Genomic DNA, 22736 nt, shown 5'->3' on the forward strand with positions numbered 1-22736 from the left:
ATCTCTGCATCCTAGGCTCAACTCTGGATTGTCATACCTTTGGTTGTGTAATAAAACCAGCCATATTTCTGGATAAGAAAGCTGCACCATCTAAAGTAGGATGGATGCCATCTCTCCTAATCAGCCTAGGTTTTCCCCAAAAACGTTTCCAATTGTCTATGTAGCCCACATCGTTTGCTGGACACCACCTAGACAGCCAGCGGTTGAATGACGACATGCGGGTGTACATGTCGTCACTGGTCAGATTTGGCAGGGGGCCAGAGAAAATTACGGAGTCCGACATTGTTTTGGCAAAGTTACACACCGATTCAACGTTCATTTTAGTGACCTCCGATTTGCGTAATCGGGCGTCATTAACTCCCACGTAAATAATAATATTACTGTATTTACGTTTATCCTTAGCCAGGAGTTTCAAATATGATTCAGCGTCGCCCGCTCTGGCCCCAGGAAGACATTTGACTACGGCCGCTGGAGTCTCTAACTTTACGTTTCTGACTATGGAGCTGCCAATTACCAGAGTTGGTTTCTCAGCGGGTGTGTCGCTGAGTGGGGAAAATCGATTAGAAACATGAACCGACTGGTGGTGAACCTCGGGCGTCTGTTTAGCATTAGATCTCTTACAAACCGTCACCCAGCCGGACTGGCTTCCCGGCTGCTCGGGAACTGCCGGGGGACAGCTAGCAGGGGCTACACTAGGTCGGCCCGCACCAGCTACCGGGGCCTGACTAGCTGAGTTGTTTTCCATGGTGCGGAGCCGTGCTTCCAATTCCGTGAACCTCGCCTCCAAAGCTGCAAAAACCTTACACTTATTACATATACCATTATCACTAAAGGAGGCAGAGGAAAAATTGAACATAAGACACACTGAGCAAGTGAGAGAAGGAGAAACAGAGGGAGACAGAGAAGCCATTGCTAATGGATAACCGCTAAGCTAACGAAGCTAATATAAGTGAAATGTGGAATTTGTAAACTTTAGCTGGTTATGTTTTGCAAAAGCAGGTGCTTGTGTAATACAAGCGTATGTTACGACTAAGTATTAATTCTTGTGCGAAGAAACCACTTATTTAAGTAAAAATAACAGCTACAATTAATCAGTAAACAATCCTTCGGTAGAAACCCAAGAGTGTGCAGAAACAGGAAGTGACGCGATACGCTTACCGCACGAGCAGCCAATCAATCAAACAAGTTTCTCAAAGTATGGCTGAACAGCCTGCTTTAAGTGCGTCGATGAGTAGTACTCTATCAACCTTTGTATTATATCAGTGCTTTCATCAACTGCGAAAACATCGAGAACATTCACTGTGACCTTTTTTTTAAACTCAGGATCGGCTACATCAACATCTTGCAAGTCTGGATTTCTTGGCTACTTCTCGACCATTTGTGTAAGGAAGGCAGGTCCTGAAACCCACAGCTTATTACGCAGAAAGGCTTTCATGTTCTGCCCCCTTGATGCATCATCTGCCGGATTAAGCTGAGAGTTCACGTAGTGCCACTGTAAAACTGTTGAGGTCTGCTGAATCGACGGCACCCTATTAGCAACAAACGTGCGAAACCTTGATGTCTCGTTGTTGATGTACCTTAGCACCGTTGTACTGTCAGTCCAATACACAGAGTCTTGCAGTGGAAGTTCCAACAGTTTATTTTTTTAGCAGTTTATCCATGCAAACTGCTAAGGTTGCTGCAGTTAGCTCCAAACGAGGGATAGTCATGGGATTTAGAGGGACAACTCTTGCCTTTCCCTACACAAAGGCACTGTGAGCTTGATTACTGATGTTTTGCTGGACTAAGTATGTCTCTTGACGAAACCTACTCAGAACTCCAAATATTGTACTACTAAGGTTTGGTCCTTGAAGCTGCTGCTCATTCAATGAGGTTCCCTCATAAGACGCGCCACAGTCAAACACAAAGCTTAATCTTTTTAGGATGGTTCACCCCATGATGTGGAATATGCCGAACCTTTCCATCAATGCGGCCAAGTTCCTTGTCCAGAACCCTCACTGCATATTTTTTGATGCCATATCATTCATCAAGGCAATATAATCCATCTTAAAAGAGGGATTCCTGAGAAACGTACTCTTCTGCTATGGCCCCGTTGTTTGGCATTTTAATGTCCAAAATCCTCTAATGGGAGATTAAGGCATTAGTGGCCATCTACCAATTTAGCAGATTGTGACATTCTATCCATGAACAATCTGCCTTAGACAGCTCATAATCCTCCCCTTGACCACCCTCAGGAAAGTCATACTGAAACTGTTGATTCCACAGGCAACGGATATACAATTTGACGCAACTTGCGTTATTTTGTTCCTGGCTCTGTTGCCACCACCCCTCTTTCGGTGGTCCAACCCAGTATGGTTCTGACTGCAATAGGCCCATTGCTTACGGTAGGAATGAGTTCGTCTGGTTCCATCACCCTGGCAACATTAGTTCCAATCAACAACCCTATATCTGCGTTGATGAGAGGTATCTGCACTCCTTTAAGATGTGGCCACTTATCTACATCCTCTACATTCTTGCTTACTGGAATGACCTTTTGTGAAAACACCCACTTAACTTTATGAAGTTATTCGATTAGCAAAAGAGATGACTTAGGTGAGGCTTTGATGGTACTAGAAGAGCCTTTCTTACTAGAGCCAGGTTCTACCCACACATCCTTTTGAGTAGTCCCTTGCTTTGCAGTAGTGGTAAAGCTCTTTTTACTACCACCTAGCTTCCCTAACTTGGTACTTGAAAGACACTTTATGTGCTCTTTAGCTTTGTCAATTATGTCCCTATAGTAAAGGGGCAGTGAGATCTAGGATTCGTCATTTACAATCTCCACTACATCTATAAACTTAGCCTTACGTTCGTGTTTCTTATAAAGGTCATAAGCCACATTCCTCCACTTCTTTCTCAACTCATGTGGAAGTTTAGAAAGATGTATGTTGCCTGCAATATTAAGCTCTTTCATACATTCCAAATCTGCTATTGCTTCACCATCTTCGGCCTTAATTGTTTGCCAATTTAAGACCTTTTCCATGTAAGCTACTGATATCTTATTTTCATTTCCAAAATTCTCCTTCCTGGCCTTTGGATATCCTTGGCTTGGTTCCATATGAAAGCAACTTTACACTATCTCCCTGGGTTTTCCACTTGTGTACTGCGTTAAAAGGTAAGCTGATCACTGTCATCCCCAGTTTTGCTCTCCACTCCGTGTTCAAATCCTTTGATGAGTCCATAGTCTAGAGCAGGGGTACCCACACTTTTTTGGCTTGAGAGCTATTATAAAATGACCAAGTCAAAATGATCTAACTAATATAAAAATACTAAACATTTATTTATTTATGAATATATTGAGAATTCTTTATATGCACAAAATATGTTGGTGTAGCTTGCATAACTACATGAACCCATATTGCACAATACCACTCTGTAAATTTTGTTATTACCTTACTCTGATGAATTGGCACTGGATAGAATCAGCCAGGTATGCATAGTCCGGAGGCTACATCGCCAGCTTGCTAGATTTTTGCAGTACTTGGTGCCGTTGTATTCATGTCCGGTGACCTATGCGTTTTAAAAAATCCGTCAGACTGGCTGCCCTGTACGTCAATTAAGGGACAAATTTCATAGTAAGGACGTATACTTTATTAATTCCATGCGATCTACCCGCACTACCTTTGCAATCGACCGGTAGATCGCGATCGACGTATTGGGCACCCCTGGTTTAGAAGTTAGGAACTATTTGAGGAGATTAGGAACTATTTGAGGAGATTGAGCATAAAACCTGTGGGGTTTATCCGGAATTTTGGTAAAATCGTTCTGCCGCTGAGAATCCCTAAACAAAGCATGTTGACCCTTTTGATATTGGAAACTGGCTAATAGCACTTGCTTGGAAATCACAGTGGAGAGTCTCTGCCTTTACACTCCCACTTCATCACACTTTACAGCTTCATTGACAGGTACTTTGCCATTGCATATGTTGTCTATGCATGACCAAGATTAAAGTTGTCATTGCTAATGTTTGAACCACATGACACCATAGAGCCTTTTCTTAAGACATGAATTTGAGTGTCAGCGGCTGCAAGAGCAGCGTTCATTTCCAACTTTTCCTTCCTTGCTCTAACCTTCTCCTAAGCATAGCTTCTTGGTGCTTAACTAAAAAATACCTATACTATTGGTATTTTTCTAATTCTCATCTTGTTACCCTGTTATTCCTCAAAGTTTGCTTATTGTTATAAAGTAACAACAAATATGTATCCGTAGGTACTGTGGAACTACACCATTTTTGCTAATAAGTACAAAAGTTCACTGTACTTACCCTGTAAGTCGAGGGCTGTAATCTAAACTGTTACCAAAAAAATGTCACAGACTCTAATATTTCAATAGACCGCCTCTAACCTTGATTACCCATTGCATGGTTTTAATGAGCTTATGCAATGTCACATCATTTTTATTTCCTGGTGATGAAGAAAAATACATCCTTGCATTAAAAAAAAATAGAAACCCACAGTTTTATGCAAAATTTATTACTTATGTCAGTTTCAAGTCATGTCAGAGAAAATGTGTAGCAACTAATCTTTTTAAAATAGTAGACTATTATTATTACTATTATTAGTGGCAGTAATTTTACTAGTAATATACTGTATGCACGCATTTTCAAGACCAAGGTCCTGTATCTCAAAATAATGACATACATTCTCAAAATTATGCCTTAGTAACTCAAAATATTGAGAAAGTATCTAATTTATTCTGAGTTGCTAAATTAAAATATTAAAGTATCTCGTTATTTTGAGTTAGTGACTCAAAATTCTTAGAAAGTATCTCATTATTCAGAGTTGCTGTCATTATTTTGACAAAGTATTTCATTATTTTAAATCGGTAACTAAAATATTGACAAAGTATTACATTTGCTATACAGTTACTATATCATTATTTCAAGAAAGTATCTAATTATTTTGAGTTAGTAAGTCATTATTTTTAGATACAGGATCTTGATTTTTTTTTTTTTTCCCAGTGGCGGTAATAGGCTTCCATATGATACAGACTGTCTATTTGTGGCTTGTGACATATTAAAATACAAATAAAGATTTGTTTCAAGAGAGAAAGAGAGTGAGAGTATAAGCCCCTCCTCTCCCAGAGAGCAGGCCTGGCTGCTAAAACAAAAGCCTAGAGACCCACACTCTGTCTGACTGTCCTCCTTTGGTGCGGGGATCTTCACGCACACCCTGCAGTCGTCGCTGGATCATCGGTAAGTTCTGGCAGAGCTGTGCTCTCTAACACACGGATTATCATCTACCGGCTCAGCAGCGAGAGCCGCCCGGATCAAACCGCTGTCATGTCGCATTGAGTATCACTGACGTCGGTGTTGCGATGAAAGCTCCGAGATGCACAGCAGTCTGCAGTAGCGTCCATGTCAGAGAAAGCTGTTGTCCAAGCATCTGTCTCGGTTTAAAATAGCGTATCGGTTATAGGTCGGTTGCTCAAACGTTACAGATCCATAACCTGTAAGTGTGTGAGCCAGCTCGATCCAGTGGGAACTAGATTCGTCAGGAGAAGAAACGTTAACACTTAAACAAACAGCATATTTTTTAAACAAGTTTGGTTAAAAAAAAGGTTTGATAAGGATTTTTGGTGGTTCCTGGACCCAGGTACGTTTGACAACACACACCAGCAGTAAACAACTGAATAATGTAATTTCCTTATTTCCAGGATGAAACACTTTCACTGGTCCAGTATCCCCTGGGTTTGTATATAAATTACATATTTTTTTATTTCTAAACCCACCCCTGCCTTTGTGAAAACTGGCTAAAATTGTGTGCACGTTATACCAAGATGCAGCTTAGTGGCCTCAGTGCCTCAGAGCTCTTAGGTAGTAATCAGCTGGTCGGCTGTGACCTTTCTGTGTGCAGTTTGCACATCCTCCTTCCACAGTGCGAAGACATGCAGTTGGGTTTACTAGTCTCTGACCTGTCCGTGTGATTTGGTTGTCTGTTTGTGTAAGCTCTGAGTCCAGAATGGACCCCACCTGACATTTGCTCAAGCCCCCCTGAGGCTCTTAAGAGTATAAAGAGCATAGACAACAGATAGGTGTTGTACCAAAAGAATGAAGAAATGCTCATACAGTCTAAACACTATATGACAGACCAAACAATAATGATGAACTCTAAACTCTCATATACCAGCTGTCAAATAATTGACCTAGCATTGTGCCACTTTCCATAAATTTGCTGTCATGTCTGAATAAAGCCATGAGGGACATTAACATGACAGTGTCCTCTCTGAGGGACCACAAGCTGTCAATGTAATAGACACATTTTAGTTGCTTATTGTTCTGCTGCCAGATTCAAGGAACTAAAAGTTCATGAGCCAGCTGCTTTTGCAGAATGGAGACCTTTGAAATACAGTTGAAATGTTTGTGGTCTCATTAGCGGACCTTTTTAAATAAAGACTCACCATCTATTTTAAGCTTTTATTCTCTCATTGGACAAACCAGCAAAGCTTCTGCAAACCACACACTACACTACAAATGTAATACTCAAGGTAATCAGAACATTGAACCCATTCATTTATCAGTTATCTTTAACTGCTTTTATTAAAAGCAGTGCCATAAATTCTGCTATGTGATTGCTTTATTTATCCCTGATAAATTGATACTCTTTCATCAACGCAACTCTTTCATTATCTCTGAATCTGAAAACACTTCCTCTTTGCCATGACTCCTTCTTTTTGCAGGTTACCAGCAGCATAGACACAAAGATTGAGGTCATGAAGTGACAGTACTTTCAATGTGCAACTGTAAGAAAAACATGCTGGGATTAATAAATGATAACTGATAACCGCAGGGGCGTAAAATAGATAGATTGGACAATCTGGAACCTTATGCATGTTAAGGGTTAGCTATATACAGGGCTGATGGTTCAGTATTGTCTTCACAGTTGTGGATGTTCTTTTCATGGTTGTTAAGGGAATCCTTACATGTGTATATAACATGAGTGGGTGCAGTGCAGTGCAGTCCTGCATTTGACAGGAATATTCTTCTGATGGGCTACAGTTAAGGTTGGTGCTGGAGCATTCACAGTAATGAGATTCTATTATTATTATTATTATTATTATTATGGTCTGTCTTCCTTACATATTTGTGGTGCCAAATTGCTTTGTCATACTTTTAGCTAGAAACACTGTTCAAACTTCGAAATGTGTTATAATGACATCACACAATCACCTTCTGAAGTTTTTGCTAATTGGCTTTGAAGCTTGTCTAACCAGTATATAAGGAAGCAAATTTTAATTTCCGCTATTTCTGCAAAAGCAAATCTTTCACCAATGACTGTTCAGCTTTTTTCAGCTTTGGTTGGAAAATCCTTTCACTGTTCATTTTTCTCTTTGAAAATGTAGAAATGTTTTTTATTTTATGTATAAAAATGTTCACTTTTGGTGCGTTCATTGTGTACTTCAAGCGATGTAATAGGACACAATACTACTTGACTTAGTCTGTGTATTTGATTGTTCTGACTCATAAACATCACCTGATCCAAAGCTCTGCTAATAAACAGTATAGTAAGCTCCCAGAAGAGTTAGATTTCAGAAATGCTCCACTCTCTCTGTATCTGTGATTGATAATTTGATCAAATGGATGTAGTGTAGCCAGGCACTGGAGTCTACAAACTCCAGTGTTCAATTAAATCATGCTACAGCTGTGATTACACAACAATCTTTTTATCGATGCCTTGTGAGGTCATCAAGAGCACAGAGCAGCTGATTAGACAGCCCCAGACCAGTTTCATACAAAAAAAACCACATGAACACCACAAAGTAAATTGCTAAACTATAGTGTATATGATTAGTTTCATTTTGCTTTTAAGTGCCTATGAAATTCTAGAAACCACATCAGAGATTCTAGTAAAAATATATTTTACTATGATATATTTTTACTATGACCACTAGAATCTGTGATGTCTTATTGTTTCCATAATTTTATTGTGTTTATTTATTTTTTATGTGATGCTTATATTTGCTCTCAGTGACTGTGCATTAAATATGTACAGTGTCAGCTGTAGCCTTATTAATCTGACACACATTATTTATCAGGACCTATTTGATCCAAATACCAGGGGTCCTGGTTAGACCATAAAAAACTATTTTCTCGGTTTAAGTGATTGAAATAAAAAAAATTGAGATAATGTGGTGTTGTCTGTTTCCACTGTCACAGTGTTTACCTCCTTTTACAACTGTGTTATGTTTAGATTCAGCTTGTCAAAATTGGATAGATTTTAACACCTGAACTAAAGAGAGATCATTGTTAATTGTTAGACATGGGCTATAGAGAGAGTTTTAACTAACAAGTCTCCTGGAATTAGTAAAGCTGAAATAAGTCATTTGGTCTATGTGATGTTTTTGAGCAGGGGGTATTTTGTGGCTTTTAGTGCAATGAGAACAGTAAGAATGATCAGAATGCCAAAATGTAGTCGTGATGTAATTTAGACACAGATTAATGATTTTTGAGTAAGTTTTGCAACTTCATTCCTTTGCAACTTATTCTCTTTTTTTCCTTCAAGTCACAGAAAAATGTTTTGGTGGTAACAAGCAACCTTTGTTAAAGAAATGAAAATATTCAAACCAAAAAAGAAGCAAATCAGATTTCTTTGAAAAAGACACAAACTCAACTAAAATCTGTTGAAAGACTAATGAAGCCAGAATATAGGTTAATGTATTCAGTTAATATAGCATTAAAAGGGATTTCTCATTTCAAGAATAAAATAAAGAAATGATGAATCCAAAAATGCCCTTGGTAATGCATACACATTTTTTTTCTTTCTTTTTTTTTTTTTTTAAAGAGAATTCAGGATCTTTTTATCTTCAGTCCATTGGTCACTGACAAGGATTACTTATGCTCCACAGTCTTGCACCAATATTGTAGTCTGAGGACATTTCCTAGAAACTTATAAATTATAGTGGCAACATGAAGGAATCACATGCATTAGTCAGTTACCCTAGTGCATGCTGACTTCTTCTAAACCTTGTCATGTAACGGTAGTCACATGATCAACATCAAGCCAATCAATTACATACTGATCGTGCCTTTAACTCTCCTGTTTTACCTTTGTTAAATTCACAAACTCAAGAATAACAAAAATTACCATTAAAATGCTTCTCAATAACCAAAGTGGTATGGGTATGAGAATTAACAACCTTATTTTAGCTTGGTAATGGGATGTGTAGCTGAATTACAGTACTTTTGATAGAAAACAGAAAATGCGATAAATGCAGAACATCACTGTAGTCTACCACTTGTTTTGATCAAGAGGTCATTAGAGTTAATTGGTATGTTAGCGCTGATAGAAGTCACAATGCAATATCGAAGAACACAATGATAGTTAAGGTAGTTTCAGCAAGAACTAGAGAAGAAACACTGAGCTAGTAACCATGGATTAGTGTCGGGGTTCACATTGCAGTGGCTGTATTAATATTTTTCAGAGTTTCTCCAAATGGTACAACTGTCTGACATACTGTGTTTTATACACCTACATATAGTTGTAGCTGGGGTTACACTCTGAAACTCAGAGTGACTCACTTCATTAACAGCTTGTGTTCAAATTCACACTAACTCAGTGGCTGTGATATTATTTTCATGACCAAGGATGTGGAATGCACCCATACATTGACATGTGATGTAAATGGTGCATGACACAAGTGTCCACTGTACTTTCCTAGCACATGCACAATTGGTGCACTTGCTGTGCTGCACACATCTATTTCAGAATTCCAGCTTTCATTTGCTGGTATTTGCACCATTGTAGAAATGGCATATTGTATCAACTCACCTAAGCTAAATCTCCTCTAAAAGTATTGGGACATGGAAGTTTGTTTCTTGTAAGAGCGATTTTCATACAGTAAATACTTCTAAGTGACTATTTATGGGTTTGAACCTCTACCAAAGTGATGGGAAGCTGAAAGTGTGGAGAAAGAAAGGGTCTACTTAGAATAAATAACTAAATACTACAGTACTAAGTCAGTACATATGCTAAGAACTGATCGCTGTGGCATTGGTGGAGAGGCCGATTTATTGTAATTCTTTGCTCCCTGTATTTTATCAAAAAGCTGTCATATCTGTAGAATATCCTTTTTGTAAAAACAAGTTTTGCCAGTAATTTTAAGAAACGGTGTAAAATAATTATGGCACAATAATTCATAAAATTACTCAAACAAACCAAATTTAAATATGTATTCTAAAATATAAGAATATACTTCTTTAAACTACCATTACATCATGACCAGCTGAACAGTTTTTTTTTTTCCCAAGATCTTTAAAATATATCCCCTACTTCATTGTAATTGTGATGGATCAAGTTGACTATCTGAAGTATTATTGTACGATTCGACTCCTGGTCATACAGTGCTACATGTTAAAGTGCCACATTTTAAAGTTTATTCCATGTGCTGTATAAACAGATCATTTAAATGGTGTTCACTTGTATAGCACTTTTCTACCTATTAGTACTCAAAGCACTTTACACTGCTTTTCATTACCCATTCACACTCAGACTCGCACATCGATGTTCTTTACTATGCAGCTGGCCAACACTCACCGGGAGCGACTAAGTTGGGTTTTAGTCTCTTGCTCAAGGACACCAAGGATCAAAGCAGCAAATGTGGGATTGGTGAACTGCTCTACCTCCTGTGCCACAGCCACCCAATTCATTAATATTCAGAAATATCTTTCACAATAGATGGTTTTACACCTACATTGTTTAATTCAGTCCACTAAAAATCTAGTTGGATTTCTCCCATGGTGTGGTTGATTTGGTTAGGTCTGCACACAGCAAAAGCACTTGGATGCAGACCAAAGCAACCAAATGCATTTAAATGCATGCAAATACAGTAAGTGAATGCACTGGAGGAATCACATTTTAATGTCCGGAGCACTTTGATAACTAGACAGTACAGCACTTTAAAAATTCTTTACTATAAAACGGTCTCTGGGGTTTGGATGAGAAATCCACCTCCAACTTCACTGTTATATTAGGCATTGTTGCAGTTTATACTGTTTTGTGTTTTAAATTCCAGCTAATCCCAGTTCAAACTCCCAGTATCCCTCTAGCCGTATTCCAACCCTTTATTATGCACCCCCAACTCAGATAATCCACCCCACCCCTCCTAGGCAAGTAAAGATGCAGTCTTGTGTAACTCTCAATGTTGAAACCAGTTTCATCCAGTTAAGGAGATGTTGCCAAGAAACCGTGTGTGTGTGTGTGTGGTGTGTGTGTGTGGTGTGTGTGTGTGGTGTGTGTGTGTGGTGTGTGTGTGTGGTGTGTGTGTGTGTGTGTGTGTGTGTGTGTGTGTGTGTGTGTGTGTGTGTGAGAGGGGCCCAAGTTTCCTTTGCTGTGTGAAAGCAGATAGCTGGAAATGTTTCTCTTCTTGCTGCCAGTAAGGGCTTGGAAAATGCATAGGGGATAGCAAGCAGACAGCAATGCTTCCCTCTGCCTCTTTTTTTTTTTTCCTTCTTTCATTTGGAAAATAATATTCCCATAATGCTCAATAAAAATCCTTCTTTATATGTTTATTATTAATGTTAAATTTGAAATTGTCTCTGAATGTTGACTCACTATACACAGATGCATTTTTCATGTGTAAAAGTAAGTGCAGCTCTCTTTAACCCTTCTGGAGATATTTTTAAACTGTGTTATCATTCCCATATTTAAACAGCAACAGTTCTCTGCTCTCCCAGCCTTTCACTCCACCATCCAGTATCATTATTCAAGAGCGACCAACGTGTCTGATTTCCAATAAGTTCAATGAGTCTGACCTTTAGACTTTAACAGTACATTTTGAGTCTGTTCCAGTGGATTGCAGGCAGAATGCCCACTATGAAGTAGTTGCTGATAATGAGTTTTTGTGCTATTTCACATACTCTATCCTTGGATCCTAGTGTGGGAAGAGTACAGGGGTTATCCTAACTTCCATGCCTAAAGTGAGCTAAGTGCAGCTTCTTAAACTGCCTCCAGGCCACAGGTCCAACTTCACATAAATAAAACCCCTACTTAACACTGAGCATATATTTACAGTTTATTACTAAAGCATTTATTTAGTTCTGGGAGATACTAGAGCTACACAATTAGATCATTGTGCATATGTTTCTCTTATGGGCAAGTAGCAAGTATACAAAGTCAATACTCAAAAATACTTACTTTAGACAATTACTTACTTGGAGTGTTCCATTACAAGTAGAAGTTCTTCAAATTCTTCATTCAAGTTAAGAGCTGGTATTATGGCCCTTTTTCTTTTTTACTTGTTTTTATTAATATTGAATGCATTTTAACATTTAAGGTTTAGATTTAACAAATCTTTACAAACAACCCAGATTCACCTCTATTCTGAAGCAGGCTGATTTGGAAGTCATTAACATAATATTTGCAATATACACTGATTGGCTGGAGTTGTGGCCTCCACGTTCAACTCCAGTCAGTGAAAAGACGACTTAAAGGGCTAGTTCACCAGTTTTGAACTTGCTTGCTATGGCTTTAGTTTTGGGTGTAAATGTTTATTTACATTTATATATTTTAATGCTTCTAGCTGGAAAAACTCCTCCTCCAGATGACATCACCCGGAGGAGTTTTTCATGATCTGATGATGTCGCCTGGAGGATCTCCTGAAAAGCAGATTGATCTTGATGTTCCATATTATGAGAAACGAGATGACATAACCTAAACTGAAGGTTCTTCCAAGTGATGTCATCTCAAGGCATTTTTCAGTTAAAAGTGGGGAGATATTTTAATATAGGGAAGTCAATGGGAAGTTTAATGCCTGCCTGTATTAGATGACCAACACTGGTTTTATGGTTTTTTTTATGACTCAATAAGTGATTGCCAACTTTACAACAGTGCTGTGATGGGAGTGTCCACAGACTCCTTTTCAGCTGTTTTTCCATGTGTCTTTGATGCCTACCACCACTCCTAACTGTTAGGTCTATGAATTAAAAATAAATAAATAAATATAATATATGTGTCAAAACAGCCTGCATACTTCATAATTGTTCTTAGCTTGCTGGCCTACTTTTCCTGATATCACAGCCAAATTGTTTGAGGCAGGTGTACAACTTGTGAACTAGTATCTTTTTTCTGAATTTATTTTTTCTTTTAACTTACTGATTCACAGAGGTTGTTCATATTAATATGTGACTTGGACTTTATCACCTGAATGTAGGTCTGGGTGGCTGGTCAGGTGTACCGATATGTGAATAAAGCTTTTGTGCTGTCTGTTATCATGAAGGCTGAACCTTAACCAGTATTTGTAACACAAACTACAGTTTTGTCTTTGCCTCAACTTCACTACAGAAGTGGCAGAGAAGAAAAACTTCATCCATCAAGGAGAAACTAAATACATTTTATTTGTGATTGAATTGATGGAGCAAATATTAGTTGTAGGTTCCCAATTGTTCACATCATTTTTATTTTATTTTTTTGTGTGTAATGTGTATTCACTATGGCTCAAACCAAGCAAGCTGTAGCATGCTCGGTAAATCTCTTTAAACTGTCAAACAGCAACATCTTGTTTGTGCCTGTGTTAAATACAAAAGATACGTGTGGGTGTGGAGGTGTTGGACTAGTTGAAACACTGCAAGTAAAGTAACGTGCTGTAAAGCATCACTTTTGCTGCTGAGTATAATTTCTTTTTCAAGAGACTAATATGTAATGATTAATTGCCCATCGCTGTTTAGTAATAGGCTGAGCTAGTTCGATACAAACAAATAAGCTAACAGCTTATTTCTCTCTCTCTCTCTCTCTCTCTCTCTCTCTCTCTCTCTCTCTCTCTCTCTCTCTCTCTCTCTCTCTCTCTCTCTCTCTCTCTCTCTCTCTCTCTCTCTCTCTCTCTCTCTCTCTCTCTCTCTCTCTCTCTCTCTCTCTCTCTCTCTCTCTCTCTCTCTCTCTCTCTCTCTCTCTCTCTCTCTCTCTCTCTCTCTCTCTCTCTCATATATATATATATTCTGTAGGTGGCTTTGTGAAGTTGGACTCTTGAGGGCAGTTGCTACATCTCGTATTGTCACACTTTTGTCATGGTGTCCTCCTTGATCAGCCGTCAACTTGCTCTCTCCCTGCACAAGAACTTGTGGCTCAGTGCTCCAGGTAAATAGAAAAACTCTGCAATTTAAACCCCATCCTTTAGAAATCCATGTAATTTGTACTCCTAATTTTGTTATTATGTGCATATGCCGATTACTTTGTTTACCATTGTCATAAGCTGCCTTTAGTCAGTTTTTGTTGAACCTAAATTCAAAATTATGGGTAGTGAAGCTAATCCGCTACTGTAACAGCAGTAGTTACAACAGAATTTCTTGATGATCAGCTTGTCTGAAAGCTAAATATTGTCTCTATATATTGTCTCGCTTTGATAGAGCATCTAGCCTTGGTACACCTGGATCACAGTGTGAAGTGTGTTAGATTTTACTTAACTATCATTGTTGATTTAGATTTTGCTTCAGTATCACTCCTACACATGAAGGCTACACATGAAGGCACTTACTTGTGATGCTTGCAGAGATAAAATCAGTGAACTAAAGTTCTAGTGAAAGTAGAGCAGCATTGTGTAATCTGTGTAAATGTTTGACTCGGACATGATGTAGTGTTCAGTGCATGTGTACCTGCTATTCAGAAGCTGAATGGCCGAATTACGTTTTAAAGGTCCTATCTTGTTAATCATCAATAGGTGAGTCTACATCAGATTTACCACTATACCTCTGGTGGACATTATTAAATAAAACGACACATGGTTAACCTTATGTCAGTAAACATTTGTGTGCTTGAAACAGGATTATATTTTCCCATGAGACTGATTTTCAAACAACAAATGACTCTAAATGACCACTCTCAGACATGATGGTAGCAGAACAGTTAATTCAGAATTTTCTGCAACTTTGTAAAGAAATAAAAACTACATTGAGCAGCAAGAACAATAATACAACCCAAACCCAAATGTCTTCAGTGTACAGCAAAAACAGACGAACTGTCCTTGCTGCTCCAATGTGTTGTGAGGGGACTGTAGTTTCAGTGTATTTCCTAAGCATATGTGACATTAGAAGAAAATACAGTTATTCTCACCAGTTTAGTACACATAAAATATCCGGGGCTGTAGAAGCATGGGAGATTGGTCACTAGACGAGATTCAATGTTCTCTGTGAAGTGTAGGAAGGAGAAAAAAACTCTCAGTAGCCAAAACTAAATGATTCAATCTGCATAGTCTGGAGATTTCATGATGGTGGTGAGTGTGGCCCTGGATTTTGACTGATCTGAATAATTTAAACTGCAGACATGTGAGACGATTAGAGGGCCATAAGATTGAGGAGATCTGATTCTTTCAGGAGGTGAGAGAGTGACTGTGGAGCAAGGCTCCTTGAGGCTTTATAGAGAACTAAGCAATAATCAGCTCAGAGACCGAATAATGTTTGTAATGCTGTTAAAGTTAGTTTGTAATCTGGAAACCTAGGTAGCATTGAAATATTATAGCAAGGTACACCAAAAAGAAAATGACCACTGGAAACCATCTGTATCTGTTTTGTGTCTGTAGAAGATTTATTCTTTTTCTCTCTCCTCTCCAGCTCGGTGCAGATATGTCAGCAAGGCAGCTGCGAAGACCCAGGCGGACTTTGACTATGATGGACCATCCATGAAAACTTCAGTACCTGGTCCACGATCCCAGGTAATGCACAGATACACAAAATCCCCAGAGTAGATAAGGTTTTATTATGTATTCCATAACAGTTGTATGTTTTTCTGCAGGAGCTGACAAAGCAACTGGGAGAAATGCAGGTGAGGTGTGTGTGTGTACACTGACGTACAGTTGTTAGCATATTAGTCATAATGCCTAAATGTTTTCCTATGCAAATAATTGTAATAATAATAAAACATTGCACATGATAATACTTAATAACATATCGTTGTGACGTCGCCGTCTAAAGTATCAAATTAAAGGGCTGCATATTATTGGTCTAGTCCACATCTAGAAACATGGAAAATACACTAATAAAAGTAAGAAGTCCATCTACAGTGTGTGACTCCTATACTGCCCTGTTTAGTTGTTTTCCCCCTTGTAAATATTATCTCACAATCTATTGTGTGATATTATTATTGTTATTATTATTATTATTATTATTATTAATCTATTTTGTGAATATCGCACAATCTATTGTGTGATATAAGAAATTATTAAAGGAAAGAAGAAATGACAAATCATAAAACCATTTCTTGTCATGTCCATCTTTCATCCATACTGATCAGTTCAGTTCAGGTTTGTCCAACATAACTGTTCTTGTATATTTCTTTTTCTGTAGCCTTTACATCACCACCCATGGGTAGCTCCTAATATTCAGTATAGTCACTATAAAAAGAGTATCAATGATAATTGAGTCAAGGTTGTAAAGTGTAGCTGAATTAATTATATTGGATGTATTGATGATTGTAACTGATTCAGTTAGGAACTGCACCAGCAGCTCGTGTTGGCGTGTTTCAGTGTAATGTACCAACACAGGAGGGTTTAGTACTGCATGCTGTCCCTAATACAGAAAATGTCTCTTACTAGAATGTTGGTGCAGTCAACTTCTTCTGTAACTATGAGGAGAGCAGAGGGAACTACCTGGTGGATGTGGATGGCAACCGTATGCTGGACCTCTACACCCAGATCTCCTCCATCCCAATTGGTTAGTAACAAAACATCCAAACACGGCTACCTGGATTAAGGAGTGGGCAGTGTGGGTCAAAACCTTATTCATATTTGCTAAAAAAAATAGATATATATAATAGAATGTTTGTTTGTTAAATAAGATCTTTATTCAACAGTGGACGACCACATTATACAAGTCGTTACTTGATGTCTTGAAATAATACTGCATTCAGAGATTAAGCACACATTTGGGGCTGTCCATCAGCAATCTTAACCACAATCAACAGTGAGATTCTGCGCACTTATTGAAAATACCTTACAAACCTTACAAACACAGACCCTCTCAGAGAGCTGAGTGGAGACTGTACTTTGATGAAATTGTAAAAAAGGATACTACATTTTCCACTTGACAAGGAATTATGTATTGATTAGAATATTTATCAGTGTTGAGTGGAGTTAAATGTTAATGGATCAAGTGGTAGGAATTGCTTACATCTGTCAAAGTATAGCAAATTGTGTTCAGTACAATATACGCTACCAATCATACACTGACTACAGAGACAGTTTTTTTCATGTTTGTAATTTGAACTAGTAAATTCAATATCAGCTCTGGCTTAAGATGAGAAACTCCATGTGTTTTGAAGTTGGTTAATCACTGCAACTTCAGTATTCTAACTTAGTCACTTAACAGTGTGTATGAATTATATTTCACGTTAACACACTCTCATTTTCACTCTCCTCCACAGCACAATGAGCTGAGCTTTTTAGATTTTTAGTTTAGAAAGGATTGGATTTTGATTGGCTTTATTTCATGCCAGGACAGGCATAATGATCCTTAGGATCGTATTTATATTAGGATCAGTTCAGGACATCTGTTTATTTCAACCCTGTGATGATAAATTCAGGTTATAGAATGTCCAGTGTTGAAGCTGAGGTAGAAACAACGGGAAAGCGTGTTTCACCTCACTGCACTCTGCTGGTTGGTAAAGGAACAGTATTTCAGTTTATGAGGCAGCTACATCCATGGAGTGTGGACATGTCAGCTGCTCATTCACCTGTTATCTCTTCAGTATTGAGGGATTTTCTTTCTTTCTTTCTTTCTTTCTTTCTGTCTTTCTTTCTTTCTTTTAACTCATAAGACCCCCATGACAGATCCAGACTGATGATTCGGAGTAGTTGGTTGAAGATTTCAACATCCATCTGCTAAAATGATTTACTCTCCCATTCCTTTGCTCATATTTACACATCTTTGCTCATATTTACAATGTACTGGTGGTCAAGATCGACAGTACTTGCATTTAGTCATTTAGCAGACGCTTTTATCCAAAGCGACTTAAAAGTGAGGTACAAGGCAGCAAAAATTTAAGTCAATCAGTACATCAGTTTGCTGTGTGTGGGGCTGTGCATCTGCAGAACAGTCAGTGTCCATGCTGACCCCTGTTCATTACAACATTAAAACTATCATATCTGGGTGGTAGTAATGTTAATGTATCTTGTATACTGTATAAAATGACTAAGCCTAAAAAAACTGACACAGTTTTACAGTAAAGCTGCAGTTGTGTTAAATGATTTCTCCTGTTCTCAACCCTCAGGGTACAACCACCCTGCTCTTCTCAAACTGATGGCCAATCCCAACAATCTGGTAGGTCGTCTTTATGTCTCGTCTCATGAATTCACTTTTGCACTAATAGTAACTGGATTGTATATATTATGATCCCCAAAATGTGATACTATTATCTGATTCTTTCAGAATTGTCTACAAATGTATAAATGATCCCTGACAACTGTAAAAACAATCACTAAAATGGGATGTAATTTGTCTGTGTATAATCCTTAATAATCATGTGGAATATTATTCTACTTATACTAAAATCACTTGCTAATAAAATATCATATGATAAAAACTTACACACAAGTTATTTGAATGTAACCTTCCTAGAGTTTTGGGTGTGGAAGTAGACGTTCTTAGCTTATGGAAACGGCATCTTTGACAAGTGCATTGTGCAGAGGTTTAATGACAGCGCAGTTGATGTGCTAGTAGAAGTCACTGGTGTAGTAGATGGTAAACACAAATACAAAAGCTGATTTTAAAGGCAAACCAGTTTTGCCTGACACATTTGTTTGAGAGGGCAGAGAGTTGTAACAGAAAATATTTACCTGTGTTTCGTTGACCTAGTTAAACAAATGCGTGTGTGTGAATTTATTGTCTTTCAGAGCACATTTGTCAATCGACCTGCCCTAGGAATCCTGCCACCTGAGAACTTTCCAGACCGACTCGCTGAAAGTCTTCTCTCAGTTAGTCACACAGACACACACCAGAATTTTGTTATTTCTATTTTCATTAAATTTTTTTGGCAACAGGTTCTTCAGCCCAAATGTATGAAATGATTAGCCTTTCCCTTTCTTAATCAAGTCATGTCAGAAGATGTATTGTGTGGTCATGGAAAAGATGTCAGTCTGTAACGCTGTAATAACCAGGAAGATTGCTGAGGAAACTGGGGTCAGGCCTAACCTGGAAAGATGGCGCTCAACCACCATCTTCAACAAAAATGTGGTCTGACTCCCATCATAAATACAAGATTTTAGTAAAAAACAATAATGCAAAAATATTATTTATTATTGCAGTCTTTATTTTTTTGTTTTTATTATCCTTCTAAATATTGGTGTTTGAATTCTGAGAAGCCATGCCTTCAGTAACGGATGTGGCTCCCTTTATCAGGAGTAACCTCAACCAAAAAATTTATGGTAAATATTTATCAGCTCTGCATGTCAGCTTGGAGGGACTTTAGTCAATTCCCCTTTACACAACTGCTTTAAATCAGGAATGTTATTAGTCATCCTACAGAAACTGCCTTGTTCAGATCCTTCAGCAGCCTTCTTTATTATCCACATGGTCTTAAACATACTGTAGATAGACAACAAAATAATCTGCCCCAATTGTTGTTCAATGTTCTCCTCACAGTGGACTCATGAACACTATTAGCCACTGCAACACAGACTTTTCGCATAGTAACTTAATGCCGTTCACATTCTTTCTCTAACACACATACACTGATTTAAGCAGTAAGTGTAATAATTGTTTCATATTTGATTAATTGGGTTTTATCTAGACTTTTTTTTTTTTTAAGTCTAGAGGGGTCACAAACCTTCATGGGATCCAGCTGGGCTGGGCCCACTGGGGAATTTCTGCAATGAGCTTGACATGTTGCTGTCTTACTTTCCTGAAGATGGCTATACTCCCTTCATCTTGGGAGACCTGAACATCCACCTGGACAAACCTCAGGCAGCTGACTTGTTTGTTATTCTAAACTCATTTGACCTGAGACTGGTCTCCACTCCTCCGACTCACAAAGCTGACAACCTGGACATCATTCTCACCCAGAACTGCACCACAGACAACATCTTGGTGACTACTCTGCATTTATCGGATCACTTCTATATTAAACTTACAGTCTTCATCCCTAGACTCTCCCGCCACACTTGTAAAATTCCGCCTTAACCTCAGGTCTCTCAACCTGGACCAATTCTCTTCACTGGTCTCTGCAACTCTGCTCCCAACACAGGACCTTTCCATCCTCGATGCAGATCCAGCCACGGACAGCCTCTACAATACATCTGTGCCCCACATCATCTTGACCCGCTCGTCCTTCAGCTTCTGATCTGTGGGGAACGGACTGGAGCAACGCACGGACCATAAAAGCTGTCTCTACTTTCAATTCACTTATTCACCCACCTCCACCTCCACCATCTACCTTTCTCACTGCCGACAACTTTGCCGGCTTCTTTACTAATAAGGTGGCAGCCATCAGCTCTCTTGTCTAGATGATGACATCCTGCTAACTTCTTCCAACGCTGCATCACTCTCCTCTTTTTCAACTCTAGGATGACGTAGTCACCCTCCTCACATGGCCTTTCCTATTACTGCTATGCTGATGACACACAGTTCTTCCTGTCCTTTCCACCGGACGACTTCACTGTCTCGTCACACATTTCTGCCTGTCTCTCAGACATCTCTGCCTGGATGAGAGAGACATCTTCAGCTCAACCTCTCCAAGACGGAAGTCCTTGTCTTCCCAGCAAGAACTTCAACACAACACGTGATCTGCATCAGCATTGGATCTACAGTATACGGCCTGACGTCACTTCCGTAGTTTGCAAATGGCGGTCTGTGCAAACTGTGTACACGTTTTCACGTAGTTGTGAGACTATCAAACTTTTGGAAAACGCACTAAGCAAAAAATATGCACTTATCTTGGGGTTTTCCAACATTGCCACCACACAGGCGAAGCACCTCCCAGCTCTTAATACCTCGAGCTACATAGAACAAACAGTCTCTATCCACCCGGTTGTTTGTTCAGTGACCCAGTCTGCCAGCAAATGACATCTGGTGGTCCCAGCACCACACTGAAGACCCCAAGCAAACTCTGCAGTGCAATGATCCTACAATGGTGGAACGAGCTACCAAACTCTGCACTCTCAGAAAACTCACTCCCAATATTTAAAAAAAACTACTAAAAACAGAACTTTTTCACACCTTCCTTTCTGCTCATCTCATGAAATGTTAAACACTTTTCTGATAGGACTTTGCTTTAATTTTTTCTCCTTGACTTAGATTTGCTTGCCTTGTACCTCACTTGTAAGTTGCTTTCGATTAAAAGCATCTGCTAAATTACTAAATGTAAATGTGATCGCCTAACCATCACGTCCAGTCACACTTACAATCTGTGTTCCCTGTTGTCAGGTGGCTCCCAGTGGAATGACCCGTGTTCAGACGATGGCCTGTGGCTCCTGCTCCAATGAAAATGCTTTTAAATCCATGTTTATCTGGTACAAGGTGAGTGAGCAAATATTCAGACAATATTAACTGGTATGTGAAAAACCCAGTGTATTCCCAATGTAACTAAGTGTGATCAAATATTTTTGTTCTGTTTAAAGATGAATAGTTGGTTACACTTGTGTTTTTTTTTAAAGTTATTTTTTAATAATAAATGGTACAAAGACCTCATATCAAAAGTTGAAATTGAGAAATTTGATTGTTTTGGGGAAAATATTTCCTCATTCAATTTGTTGCTAGCAGCATGTGTCAAATAAATTTGGTACTGGAAAGCTGTGTAACACAAAAAAGGGAGTACTGTACCCGGAAATAAAAGTTAAAACTCCACCATGCAAAGAAAGAGCCAGATATAAACAAGAACTAGAAACACTATCCCTTTCTATGGGACTGAGCTCATTAAATGGACTGAGGCAAGATCGAAAAACCATCCTGTGGTCTGATGAGTCAAAATGTGAAATGCTTTTTGCTACTTGATAAAGTGGAGAGGGATCATCTGACTTATCAGTGGACAGTTCAAAAGACAACACTTGTAATGTTGTAGGGGGCATTAATGCGCACAGCATCAGTAACATCTGTGAAGGCCTCATTAATGCCAAATAATTTATACAGCTTCTGGAGCAACATCTACTTCATACAAGTTTTGTTTATTTCATTAACATTATGGGCATAGAATAGTAGCTAAATTATTTGTATGTGTACAGGGATTTGTGCGTGCATACTTATACTTGTGTGTCTGTGCTCTGATTTGTGTGTGGCACTCAGACTTGTGTGTCTGTGCTGGGATTTGTGTGTCTATACACAAATCTGTAACTGTAAATAATATTTGCGTGTATGTAAAATAATGTGCAACTGTATTCACTCAAAAAACTTAATGTAAATAACTAATTATCTGAGAAAACACCAAAGCTTAATAAATCAAATCAAGTAACCCTACAACTACGTAGTAGTATTTTCATTGTGAAGCCTCATGATCAGATGTCCCTCATGGATACAATGAATGATACTCGTCTGTACATACATGTAAGAAGGCTGTTTCCCAAGTGGAATAGAGAAGCTACAATTGTGCTGAGTTACATGTTTGCAAAGACTCAGTAATAAGCCATAAAAACTGCAATAACCAGGTTGACTAAACACAGATCTAGTCACTGTGAGCTGCACAACAGCTGACGATCAATGCTCTTGAAACCAGTAAAGTTGCCGGTCTGTGGGGATTCTCAGTCATCCAGGTCATGGTTATCCCAAGTGTTATCTGCTGTAGCTAACAGTTAGC

The 22736-nt window shown here is 38.6% G+C and overlaps 1 protein-coding gene across 4 annotated transcripts in view; it reads left to right on the forward strand.

Moving 5' to 3' along the window:
* Positions 1-5073: 5073 nt before the first annotated feature.
* abat (4-aminobutyrate aminotransferase) overlaps positions 5074-22736 on the forward strand; it is a 30345-nt gene continuing 12682 nt past the window's right edge. Inside the window, exons 1-8 of one of the 4 annotated variants that reach the window (XM_067476569.1) lie at positions 5074-5230; positions 13970-14102; positions 15572-15672; positions 15753-15782; positions 16552-16669; positions 18225-18274; positions 18847-18927; positions 21374-21466. In XM_067476569.1, the coding sequence (XP_067332670.1) occupies positions 14033-14102; positions 15572-15672; positions 15753-15782; positions 16552-16669; positions 18225-18274; positions 18847-18927; positions 21374-21466 (543 nt within the window). In that variant the 5' untranslated portion in view covers positions 5074-5230; positions 13970-14032. Of the gene's footprint in view, positions 5231-5609; positions 5631-6890; positions 7039-13969; positions 14103-15571; positions 15673-15752; positions 15783-16551; positions 16670-18224; positions 18275-18846; positions 18928-21373; positions 21467-22736 lie in introns of those variants that run through there. The other 3 variants (XM_067476571.1, XM_067476570.1, XM_067476572.1) reach the window with 3 other exon arrangements.

This window comes from Channa argus, chromosome 15, assembly GCF_033026475.1.
Source record: "Channa argus isolate prfri chromosome 15, Channa argus male v1.0, whole genome shotgun sequence".
Classification (NCBI taxonomy): Eukaryota; Metazoa; Chordata; class Actinopteri; order Anabantiformes; family Channidae; genus Channa; species Channa argus.